The sequence below is a fragment of the Mya arenaria genome, chromosome 3 (assembly GCF_026914265.1).
Source record: "Mya arenaria isolate MELC-2E11 chromosome 3, ASM2691426v1".
Classification (NCBI taxonomy): domain Eukaryota; kingdom Metazoa; phylum Mollusca; class Bivalvia; order Myida; family Myidae; genus Mya; species Mya arenaria.
In genome coordinates, this window is record NC_069124.1 from 5,311,266 (window position 1) to 5,324,648 (window position 13,383).

Consider the following 13,383-nt stretch of genomic DNA (forward strand, 5'->3'; position numbering starts at 1 on the left):
AGTCTGTTGAAATTATTTGGCAGAAGTGACAACCATAAGGTGTGTCAATCCCAAGACTCAAGTCTCTAGGTTCAAGATCAAGGTCATTGCAAGCCTCAGACCCATGTAATGAACATAATGTTTAATGTTATCATTACATTCATAGTACTTTCAAAACTATTTCAAATAGATGTTGTTTTGTTAAACAGTATTCCACTGTACTCTAGTTCTGTTTGTTAAATTATGTTTTCGTTTTTTAGAGATCACGAGCTGTATGGAAATTTAGATATGATAAGAGTCATTTCTCCTTGCAGGTTATTCTTGTAAACTGCTCAAAGAAGGGATGCCGTTACTGATCATCAATGAACACAGTCTAGATGTAAGTGCAGCGTTTATAATGCCTGCTCCATGACATTATATTACATGTACATGTTAAAAAAACAAAAGAATTAATTGTAAATTACAACCAGTTGCAAGTCCTTGTAAAAACATTTATAGCAGCACAAGCTGGTGTTGTTGTTAACCAGGTTTTCAACGAAAACCGGGTTATTAGAATGAGGTTGTCGTTGGGCGGGCGGGCGGGTGGGCGGGCGTCAAACATTGGTTTCTGTTCAATAACTTTAGTTAGCATTGATAGATATTGATGAAACTTGGTGTGTAGGTAGCTTATGGGAAGAGCTAGCTTGGGATTGATTTTGAGGGGGGTGGGGCTAAGGTCAAGGTCACTGTTACTAAAAATAGAAAAATGGTTTCTGCCCAATAACTTTAGTTAGCATTGATAGATATTGACGAAACTTGGTGTGTAAGTTGCTTATGTGAAAAGCTAGCTTGGGATTGCTTTTGAGTGGGGAGGGGCTAAGGTAAAGGTCACTATTACTTAAAATAGAAAAATGGTCAAGGTCACTGTTACTTAAAATAGAAAAATGGTTTCTGCCCAATAACTTTAGTTAGCATTGACAGATATTGATGAAACTTGGTGTGTAGGTAGCTTATGTGAAGAGCTAGCTTGGGATTGCTTTTAAGGGGGGTGGGGCTAAGGTCAAGGTCGCCTGTTACTAAAAATAGAAAAATGGTTTCTGCCCAATAACTTTAGTTAGGATTGATAGATATTGACAAAAGTTGGTGTGTAGGTAGCTTATGTTAAGAGCTAGCTTGGGATTGCTATTGAGGGGGGAGGGGCTAAGGTCAAGGTCACTGTTGCTTAAAATAGAAAAATGGTTTCTGCCCAATAACTTTAGTTAGCATTGACTGATATTGATGAAACTTGGTGTGTAAGTTGCTTATGTGAAGAGCTAGCTTGGGATTGCTTATGAGTGGGGAGGGGATAAGGTCAAGGTCACTATTACTTAAAATAGAAAAATGGTCAAGGTCACTGTTACTTAAAATAGAAAAATGGTTTCTGTCCAATAACTTTAGTTAGCATTGACTGATATTGATGAAACTTGGTGTGTAGGTAGCTTATGTACAGAGCTAGCTTGGGATTACTTTTGAGGGTGGTGGGGCTAAGGTCAAGGTCGCCTGTTACTAAAATTAGAAAAATGGTTTATGCCCAATAACATAAGTTAGCATTGATAGATATTGATGAAACTTAGTGTGTAGGTAGCTTATGTGAAGAGCTTGCTTGGAATTGCTTTTGAGTGGGGAGGGGCTAAGGTCAAGGTCAGCCCAATAGCTTTAGTTAGGATTGACAGGTATTGATGAAACTTGGTGTGTAGGTAGCATGTGAAGAGCTAGCTTGGGATTGCTTTTGAGTGGGAGGGGCTACGGTCAATGTCACTGTTACTTGAAATAGAAAAATGTTTTTTGCCAAATAACTTTTGATAGCATTGATAGATATTGATTAAACATGGTGTGTGGCTAGCTTATGTAAAGAGCAAGCTTGGGATTGCTTTTGAGGGGGGTGGGGCTAAGGTCAAGGTCACTGTTACTAAAAATTTAAAAATGGTGTCCGCCCAATAACTTAAGTTAGCATTGATAGATATTGATAAAACCTTGTGTGTAGGTAGCTTATGTACAGAGCTAGCTTGGGATTGCTTTTGAGGGGGGTGGAGCTAAGGTCAAGGTCACTGTTACTAAAAATAGAAAAATGGTTTCTGCCCAATAACCTTAGTTAGGATTGATAGATATTGACGAAATTTTGTGTGTAGGTACTAGTAGCTTATGTGAAGAGGAAGCTTGGAATTTCTTTTGAGGGGGGTGGGGTCAAGGTCACTGTTACTAAAAATAGAAAAATGGTTTCTGCCCAATAACTTTTGTTAGCATTGATAGATATTGATGAAACTTAGAGCGAGAGCGAAGGTAGCTTATGTGAAGAGCTAGCTTGGGATGTGGGGTCAAGGTCACTGTTCCTAAAAATAGAAAAATGTTTTTCTGCCCAACAACTTAGTTAGAATTGATGGATAGTGATGAATCTTAGTGTGAATATAGCTTATATGAAGCTGCAGATTGAACTTGCTCATACAACAAATTAATTGGCAATAATTTCTGATTGCCCATAACAAAAACCTGGTTTCGTCGCATTGCGGAGCTTCTAGTTTTTAGCTTATGCGATAGTAATGTGTACGTAGTATGTGCATCAGTGCGTCCGTGCGGTTGTGCGTTTGTGCGTCTGTAAACAATTGCTTGTGAACACGATACAGTCTTCAGTTTTGATTGTATCTCGATGAAACTTGTACAGTATATAGATATCCATTAGAGCTCGGTTCCTTTCGAAAACCAGCCAGATCCGTCCATAAATGCCTAGATTATGGGCCATGAAAGTTTTAAAGAAATGCTTTCTATTTTTAGCCAGGTCTGCATGAGCGAATTCTATTTTTAGCCAAGTTTACATGTACATGTAAATTCAAGTCTAGAGTTAAGGGAGACAATTTGCAAGTCTAGGATTTTGAGAGACAATTTGCTTTTTGCTTCTGCAGTTGATTTTGTGAATTACTCTGCCTTGTTCTTGTTGAAAGCCCAAAGGCCATTTTTTAGCTTTAAGTTCTGTAGTTTGCACATTCATCTTAACAAAATTGGTTGTAAATGTTTAAGTTATGCACCTGGTGTCATTACTGGCCACACCCAGGGTTCACAGGTTTGGTAAACATAAATCTGGAAAGGTTTGAAAATCTTTTTGTGTGTTCGTGCATCCATCTCAGCACAACTGATTGTGAATGTTTGTTCAAATTGATCAATGTTGTCCTAGGATGCCCTTGACTTTGACCAACTTTTTTTAACTTTTAAAACTACAGAAATTTTTACTATGAGTACAGTTTTGAAAGCATTTTTTTTTTGTCAGATGACTTTTACTTGGCACATATCAAAATAGTTCATGCAACTAATCTGCTTACAATACTTTCTGGGCTCAGATGTTGAACGTGCTACGTTTTCAGGTAACCGAAACACAAAACATAAAGTATATGTCTGTTGCCTTTTACCCATACATACATGCTCTGGATTGATATGACCACAAAAGCCATGCCAGTAGAGCATAGGCCCTTTTGGGCCTCTTGTTCCTATTGTAGGGATGCATAAACATGTTCATGTGCATGGCATCTTAAACATTGTGTATTTCATTTTCAGGGTACACGCGATGTATTGCGAAAACATGTGGATGAGTTTGGCGACCTTATTAAGAAAGAGAATGAGGTCGCACTCATCATAGATGGAAAGGTATGGTAATCTTGGAAATTCTCTGTTTGAAGTAGAATCTGTTGATTGTCCATCTTTATTGCTGTGTTTACATTCTTGATAGATTGTAGGTAGTTATAAATGATATTTTTCATAAATCTTTAAAGACTTGTGTTTTAATATGGCATTTTGAGTAAACGTCATTATATAAACAGAGTATATATATGAACTCTATATATCAAAGTAAGGCATGTATTGCTGTTTTTGACTGAGCAAGTTATGTCTCAAACCTTCTACATATTGTTTTTGCCCTGTCCGTCAGTCTGCATGTCACAATTTGTTTAATGACTATAGAATGCTGGCACCCAAGATCTTCATGACCTCCTTATTGATTTTGAGATCGGTAGGTCAAAGGTCAATGTCACTGTGACCTTGATGAAATAACAGTTTCTGCTCAATAACTGAAGGTCTTATGGGTCCACGATCTTCATACTTAGTATGCAATTTGGTCATGACCATTTGATGACCCCTATTGATTTTGAGATTCGTAGGTCAAAGGTCAAGATCATGATGACCTCCATGTGAATAACGATATATTGGCAGTGACCTTATGGTGAAAAAATGTTTCCCCTCGATAACTTAAGAACCCTTGCACCCAGAAACTTCATACTTGGTATGCTAGTTGGTCCTAACAAGTAGATGACCTCTAAAGGTTTTGAGTCTAGTAGGTCAAAGGTAAAGGTCACAGTGACCTTAAGGTGAAAAAAGGTTTTTGCCAAAATAGCTATAGAATGCTTATACCCAAAAACTTAATACTTGATTTGCCAGTTTGTCCTGATTAATAGATAATTCATATTGATTTTGAGGCCAGTAGGTTCAAGGTCAATGTTGCAGTGATCTTGACATGAAAAAAAAGGTTTCTGCTCAATAACTAAAAAATGTATGGGCCCAGGAACTTCTTAGTTGGTATGCTAGTTGGTTATGATTAGTAGATAACCCCTATTGATTTTAAGGTCAGTAGATCAAGGTCATAGTGACCTTCAAATGAAAAACAATTTATTGGTCACCATTCCGTATGTTACACTTTCGGATCGCTTAATAACAAAAGAATGTTTGGACCCAGGAACTTCATTCTTGGTATGCAGGAAGGTCATGACCAGTAGATGACCCCTATGTTTGTTCATCTCCAGTCCAAAAGTACAAATTTTAATTCCATTATTGATTTTTTTCACCTTCGACCACACAATGGGGGCGACAAGTGCTTTTGCAGAAAAATAATATCTAGTTAAAATAAAATATTGTTTGTTCCTTTGAAGTAAATTTGAATTTAGATACAATCATACAAAATTATGTCAACAATTGCAAATGGTGATCCAAGTTGAAAATATTCAATTCCATGCATTTTGTTCTATAAATTATGGTTTATCACACATAGTAAATGCACAGTTTCAGTTATTTTACTGATTTCTGTATATATGTGTACATGTATATCATTGGAAAGCTATAAGAATCTACATGTACTTAACCCTAACAACAGTAAAAGTATTATAAATGGAAAACGTACATGTAGTGACCAGGTTTTTGTCGGAAATTATTATTTCTGTCAGTATTTGGTGATGAAATGACTGTTTTACATGATTCAGACCAAAGCATGAGTCATAACCTGTGCTCTGATCTGTACATTAATATGAAATATAAAAAGATAATTCACAGTAAAATAATGTCAATACCTAATTTTGCTTCTAGTATTGTGCATTTGGGCTGCAAGTATAGATATTGAGTAATGATGATTTGTAGTTTTATGTGTTGCTCCATGTTTTTGTAATTAGTCCTAAAACTTCAGAAAGTGGTTTATAACAAAATTAAAAATAAAGTTTTTAGGTTGTCAATTTTTCAAAGAAAAGATTGAGGAATTGTCACAGTCATGGTGTCATCGTCATCAACAATGGCAGCTGCTGCATTGTGATGGAAAATCTTAAAACTTATAAAACATACATGATAATATTGCCAGAAACAATACACACATGTATAGCAAGTCCCATATTATGGCTTTAATAATTGTTGAGATAATAATTATTTCTCTTATTTGTCCAAAACAAAACATAGGTGAGCTTTGGCTTTCACTCGGCAGCTCTCTTGTTTGTTTAAAAAGAGTAAAACAGAGATAAAATTTAGTTTTGTTCTTCAAGAATTGCTTTACTGTGGCAACTATGGCCACTATGGCAACCATATATTTATATTTTCACAGAGCCTGAGTCATGCCCTTTCTTGTGAATGTCAAAAAAGACAGCACCCAACAAAAGGCTTTGAAAAAGTGAACTTTTCTGCCAAATGCAAAGTATGCTTGTTGTCTACATTTTGTACATGTAAGCTTGCAACTAGCTTGCTTTATTCTAAAGCTGTATACACAAACTTATGGTGTTGAATATACTGTTTTCTTCTTGACATTTTATTGAAGTTTGAAATTGTTTTCCCTGGTCTGTGGTGATTTGTTAAAATTCATCAAACCTAATGTCTCTGCACAAAACTATCCAATTACCTGGACCACCATAATGAAAAGTGTTGATATTTTTTGCCAAGGAGCAGTAAAGTACTGCATAAGCTCAACCGAGTGAAGATGTCGACCAAAATCTGATTCCCAATGCTTTTCAATAAATTTTTCATTTATTAAACCCAACTGTTCCCCTCAAGGGAGACAATACTTACGTATTCTTGGATATAACTTATAAACCTCTTTCTGCAGTATCCTATTTTATGTGCATTAGCTTGTTTGGTTTTCAAAAAAAAAAGTCACGGACTTGCCATAGCCTTTATGTCTGGGCCTCATTATCATAATAGAGAAAAACTGGGCCATAGCTCACAAAATGTTCATGATATTCAAATGAAACTTTATACACAGGGTTCAAGAGACCATACACACATGTATAGCAAGGTTGATAACTCTGACATTAATAATAGTTGACAATATACTCATGTATAGCAAGGCCCATAACTCTGACTTTATTTATGGTTGACAATACGCTTATTTATAGAAAGGCCCATAACTTTGGCTTTATTTATAGTTGACAATATACTCATGTATAGCAAGGCCCATAACTCTGACTTTAATTATGGTTGACAATACGCTTATTTATAGAAAGGCCCATAACTCTGACTGTATTTATGGTTTACAATACGCTTATTTATAGATAGACCCACAACTTTGACTTTATTTATGGTTGACAATACGCTTATTTATAGATAGACCCACAACTCTGACTTTATTTATGGTTGACAATACGCTCATGTATAGAAAGGCCCATAACTCTGACACTAATAATGGTTGACAATACGCTCATGTATAGAAAGGCCAATAACTCTGACTTAAATAATGGTGAACTTACGCCACTTTTTGAAAAAAAAAAAACAAGATGCAAAATCTTTAACCTTGGCCATAGCTCAAAAACTGTTCAAGATACTGTGAAAACATATAATTGGTATTCTTGGGCAAAACAAAATCATGTTTTGTCGAAAATGGACAATTTTGTGGGTACCTTAATTTGTGGATTTTCATTTTTGAATGAAAAGAAATCAGAACTGCAATCCTTAATCATCTGCAAATTCACCGCATGTTGATCTTATGCTTTATGTCATCTACATCAAGCAGTTTATGACACTGCTACAGTGGGACAATATGCTAATAAGGGCAGATACCTTTGTCAGTTGCTTGATTAGTAAATTAAATAAAGATGCACTGTCATCAAGGATCAAAAATAGTGAAGCCATTAATTGTAAAATAAGCATTTTTTTGCAAACTATGATAACACAGTAAGGCTACAGCTTTGAAATAATAGATTAAATATTTGATCAAATCAAGTGCTGACACTCATACACATGAGGTTAAGAATTAGCTTGTTTTAATGTTCTTTCAATGTCATACAAAAAACAATGTTCCAACAATGTCATACAAAAAACATCAATGAAATCAAATAATACCTATCCATATTAATATAAACAATGATTTAGGTATATACACTGTATAAGTTCTGTTTTATGTAACTACATGTATATCTTTTTACATAGACCGTCAATTTGAGAATCAAAGATCCAATTTTTGTTGGGATCTCAAATATTCGTGGAATACCCAACCAATGAAAACCACAAAAACTAATGTTTTACGAGTATTAATGATTTCGCAGTATTCAAATGTAACCTAATGCACTTTTAAACAAAACTACAGACAAGCATCGGTATATGCTTCATCATGCTTATGTTTCAGCTTTCTGGTTTTATGCTTTCAATGGGATAATTAGCTTATATTGATGTTGTGTGTTTTTTGTATGTATCACATTCGATTTAATTTACAAATTTTAGTTTTAATGATTCATGTTTTTGTCAAAATTTTCCTTTTCTCACAGTTATTTCTCAAATAAATATGTAATATACTGATGAATGGATCATCTAATTTGGGCACTTTTTGAGATTATTTCAATTTGCATGTATTGGCCAACCATTGAATTATTAATTCAGTTAAAGTACAAAAGTTTGTTCTTGTTTTTTTCAGACACTGAAGTATGCCCTGACATGTGATTGCCGGCAAGACTTCCTTGACATCGCTGTATCTTGTAAGGCTGTCATTTGCTGCAGGTACGTCTTTGTGCTCAAGTTTTTACTAATAGGAATATTAACTCTAGCTTACTTAACCAAGAATACATAAACATCATCCATGGAAACATTACTCTATTTTGGGCATGAAAATCAATAATGTTAACAGTACTCCCCAAAGGGGCAACAGACTCTATATGGTTTGTAGATATCCTTGACTTGGTGTAATGGTTGAAGTGTCTACCTTTCAGCCCAAACAATCACATTTTAATCTGACTTTACAGGGGCTGTATTCCATATGATGAAATAGCGAGAAAAAAAAGAGGAAATTTTTTGAAAACTGACATTAACTTGGTATCAATGTGTACAATGCAGGGCTTCTAAAAACCTGCAATTTGTCGGTCTGGGCCGATTTTGACAAACCCAGACCGATTTCAGTTTCAAAAAGTGTAAAAAAAATATGTCCGAAATGTTCTCATTTTTTCTATAATTTCAGTTCAAAACAACTAAGTCAGTAAAAATTGTAATAAACAAACATCCACACATTCAAAGTTACCCCCAATAAAAGTGTCCTAGTTACCATCAGACCAATGCCACCAGCTGCTTTTTCCCCTACGCTGAACACTCTATAGCCTGTCTGTTAATTAGCGCAGACGTTTATAATCGGTCCAATCACGTGTATTGGTAGGTCGAAGAAGACACAATTAAACAAACTATGTGTTAATTATGTGCCTGTAGCTATCCTGATTAAGTGTTAGAATCGGTCCATATTTTCACATGACAATATGTCTTGAGGGCTGAGCGTGCCGCTTACGTCATTTTAATTTGCAGTAATTAAATATTCGTGGTTGATAATAAACTTAATGCTTGAAGCCCCGATTATAAATCTAGATATATATATTACTATTCAAGATTATCAGTTGAATATTGACCCACTGTAGAAGCATTAAGCAAATAAATCATAATACTGTTTCACTTTTTGTCGTCTGACAGCTTCCCGCCGGCAACAGTTAATTACGATCGCAGTCGATCTTGTTAGAAATGCCGCAGAACTCGATGAGAATCTCATTTGATTTAAACCTGTATCAATGACTATCTAAATTGGCTATGATGGTTCTAGAGCTCTCTTAGGAATCGCTACATCTCGAAAAAATATTAACAGAATACACGTCGCGAAAATGTGTGACATTTCTATATTATCAGACTTTTGAACAGGTGTTGCTTTTTTTCGGGGGGGGGGGGGGAGTGGGTAAAAAAAGGGGGGGGGGCAGTTGTCGCCGGGTCCGGACCATTTGAGGTTCCAAACTTTTAGAAGCCCTGGTACAATGCATTGAAACTTACTAACTGAAGTACCACATAGTTTACAATTAATTTAGTGTTCGCAGTTTTTTCGTATTTTTCCATAAAAAAAAGATTACTAGGTATGTCTACCTAGTAGAATTCATTCCTTATGCCTGATTGGCTAGTCAATGTTATGAAGTGATATTACCAAGTTAGGTACATAGCTTAAATATTCCAGTCGTTTAGGGCAAGCCTTCGTAGCACAGTGGTTGCAACACTGGACTGCAATTTTGGCAACACCGGTTCGAAATCGGTCTCCGACTCAATTTTTTTTTTTTATATAATTTGGTATTTTATGATATCAGAGTAAAACATTTTATTAAATAACTGTTCTTAGATTACAGAAAAAAAACTTTTTTTTGGTGCCAATCTGGTGTACAGTCCCTTTAAATAGATATCAGTGTAGGATTAAACCAAACAATAATTCACACCAGCATTAAGCTTTCGTTATCATTTTAATAGCAGAAATAAATAAGTACAAACTAAATTTCCATCTGTATTACTCAGGGTATCCCCCCTTCAAAAGGCCGAACTGGTAGATCTTGTTAAAAAGTACTGTAAGGCTGTCACACTTGCCATTGGTGATGGGGCTAATGACGTGGGCATGATCCAGGCGGCAGACGTGGGTGTGGGCATCAGTGGGGTGGAGGGACTGCAAGCAGCATGTGCCTCCGACTACGCTATTGCTCAGGTGGGTGGGACAACTGCTGTGCTTACAGAAACTTAAAGTTTTGTCCTGTAACCATCCTGGTTATCCAATGCACAGTAAAGATTATGTAAAAATTATGGCAAACAAATATAACAAACAAGTACTTTTAGTTTGAAAGATTTCAAAATAGACCATTTCATGCCGAATTTCACTAGAAATACACAACAAAAACTCTAATTGCAAGACTTTATCCTGTGAAGTTATTTTGGTTGTTGATTTATCATATTAGATAATTCAGCAACCAATATTCTTAGAAATTATAGCAAAATTATATAGGTTCCTCTGGCATCTGAATTTTGCATTATTGCCAATAGACATTTTGGAATAAAAGCTTTTTGTGTGCAGGTTACCTTTAGCCTTACTCAAGCTAATATTAACGTAAGTCAAGTTTCCTGTTGAGGTTCAAATGTGCTCACTGATAAAGTTGTGATTGTAGTTCCGGTTCCTCAATAAGCTGTTACTGGTGCACGGGGCCTGGAGTTACTCCCGCCTGTGTAAACTCATACTCTACTCATTCTACAAGAACATCTGTCTGTATGTTATAGAGGTGAGAAGGCATTCTTTTTGCACGCCTATAAGGACAAATAAAATATGTGTTTCAATAAAAATATGATTTGGACAATTTAGTTTTTATATGCCATTGGATTTTTTATGTTCCGACATTTTAAAACTTAGGATATAGACAATCTTACCAGCGAGCATCACCTATACTTGGAACACTCATTGCAGTGCCCATGAAATTTTAAATTGATTTTGAGTTATCAAATGAATTGGTCTGATAAGTCTATTTATTGAGTTTCGTATGATGAACATTTAGATGTACAATGACTCTGTATAGCTTTCAAAAGAAGAATGAAAGAACATTATGAAGAGTATGATTGTGTTATCATTTATTGTTCCTGTGTTAATCTCTGAGATTTCTTGCAGCTGTGGTTTGCTCTAAACAACGGGTTTTCAGGTCAGATATTGTTTGAGCGCTGGACGATAGGACTTTACAATGTGGTACGTGACTGTCCACTGTGATGGTCCTGCCTGCTCATTAATAACATTTTGTGGTGGCAAAAATAATTGTGTGTCAGCTTTTTATGTTGTGTTCTAGCTCAAACATTCTTTAGGCAATCTTGCAGGGTTCATATGAATATTTTCAATGACTAAATTTAAATGCACTGACCAACTGTTCCTTTTGGAATAGTTTGTCGACCCTTTTACAATTTTAAAGTCATACAGAAACTCTGTGTCTTATTATAGGACTTTTTAATTTCAAAATGTGAACCCTACATATGCTAAGATTTGTCTGTTTTGCACGTGACAGACGAAGGCTGGCCAGATGGAAGGTCCCAGTGAGCAGCAGGAGTGAACTACAAGAAGGCCTCCATTCGTTCCCATAGTTACTGTTTATAGTTCCAGCATTGAAATACTTAGTTACTACTGTTTGCAAATAATCTTACCAAAACATGCTCATTTATGAGTTAAACAAAGCACAGGTTCAATGCCTTAAGCATGGAAGCAATGGTGAATTTGTACCGACCCAATAAAAGATTCTATTGACATGCTTCAGAAGTTGAATTTGATTTGACATTAACTTGATGGATTAGGGCAGAGTTTAAATGACCACCATTCAATGTTTCACAACCTTGAAATGCATAGTTAATTTGCCAGCAGTAGTAATTGAGATGGTAGACTTCCACTTAACCCTTTCTTGTTTTTTGTCGTGTACGAGGGTTGTTCGATTTTTAAATTGTAAGGAAATGATGTCAAGACATGGCATTTAACGTCATATAGAGCTCAAATTACCTGCCAAATTATGGTGCTATCACACTCTAGAAATTGTACCTATTTTGCAAATGATGAAATCGTTTTGACCCAAGTAAAGTGAACATCATGTGTGTTTAAATCTCTAGACTTTCATTTGAACCAACCTTCAAACATTCATTCTGTTTACGTGAAATTTCAGCTATCTTCCCGAACACCCTTTGTACATGTATGTCATTGAGTCCTTGTCATTGTGACCCGGGCTATTCTGTGTTTGTACATGTATGTCATTGTGACCCGGGCTGTTCTGTGTTTGTACATGTATGTCATTGTGACCAGGGCTATTCTGTGTTTGTACATGTATGTCATTGTGACCCGGGGTGTTCTGTGTTTGTACATGTATGTCATTGAGTCCTTGTCATTGTGACCCGGGCTGTTCTGTGTTTGTACATGTATGTCATTGTGACCCGGGGTGTTCTGTGTTTGTACATGTATGTCATTGAGTCCTTGTCATTGTGACCCGGGGTGTTCTGTGTTTGTACATGTATGTCATTGTGACCCGGGCTATTCTGTGTTTGAACATGTATGTCATTGTGACCCGGGCTATTCTGTGTTTGTACATGTATGTCATTGAGTCCTTGTCATTGTGACCCGGGGTGTTCTGTGTTTGTACATGTATGTCATTGTGACCCGGGCTATTCTGTGTTTGAACATGTATGTCATTGTGACCCGGGCTATTCTGTGTTTGTACATGTATATCATTGTGACCCGGGCTATTCTGTGTTTGTACATGTATGTCATTGTGACCCGGGCTATTCTGTGTTTGTACATGTATGTCATTGTGACCTGGGCTATTCTGTGTTTGTACATGTATGTCATTGAGTCCTTGTCATTGTGACCCGGGCTATTCTGTGTTTGTACATGTATGTCATTGTGACCCGGGCTATTCTGTGTTTGTACATGTATGTCATTGTGACCTGGGCTGTTCTGTGTTTGTACATGTATGTCATTGTGACCCGGGCTGTTCTGTGTTTGTACATGTATGTCATTGTGACCAGGGCTATTCTGTGTTTGTACATGTATGTCATTGTGACCTGGGCTATTCTGTGTTTGTACATGTATGTCATTGAGTCCTTGTCATTGTGACCCGGGCTGTTCTGTGTTTGTACATGTATGTCATTGTGACCCGGGGTGTTCTGTGTTTGTACATGTATGTCATTGAGTCCTTGTCATTGTGACCCGGGGTGTTCTGTGTTTGTACATGTATGTCATTGTGACCCGGGCTATTCTGTGTTTGAACATGTATGTCATTGTGACCCGGGCTATTCTGTGTTTGTACATGTATGTCATTGAGTCCTTGTCATTGTGACCCGGGGTGTTCTGTGTTTGTACATGTATGTCATTGTGAC

General features: G+C 36.3%; 1 protein-coding gene across 6 annotated transcripts in view; it reads left to right on the forward strand.

Moving 5' to 3' along the window:
* LOC128227137 (probable phospholipid-transporting ATPase IA) overlaps positions 1-13,383 on the forward strand; it is a 68,041-nt gene that overhangs the window by 41,177 nt on the left and 13,481 nt on the right. For 5 of the 6 annotated variants that reach the window (XM_052937371.1, XM_052937375.1, XM_052937373.1 and 2 more), the window contains 5 exons: positions 294-358; positions 3,541-3,630; positions 8,132-8,214; positions 10,021-10,204; positions 10,659-10,769. In XM_052937371.1, coding sequence (XP_052793331.1) covers positions 294-358; positions 3,541-3,630; positions 8,132-8,214; positions 10,021-10,204; positions 10,659-10,769 — 533 coding nt within the window. Of the gene's footprint in view, positions 1-293; positions 359-3,540; positions 3,631-8,131; positions 8,215-10,020; positions 10,205-10,658; positions 10,770-11,149; positions 11,225-13,383 lie in introns of all 6 variants that reach the window. The other variant, XM_052937374.1, reaches the window with a different exon arrangement.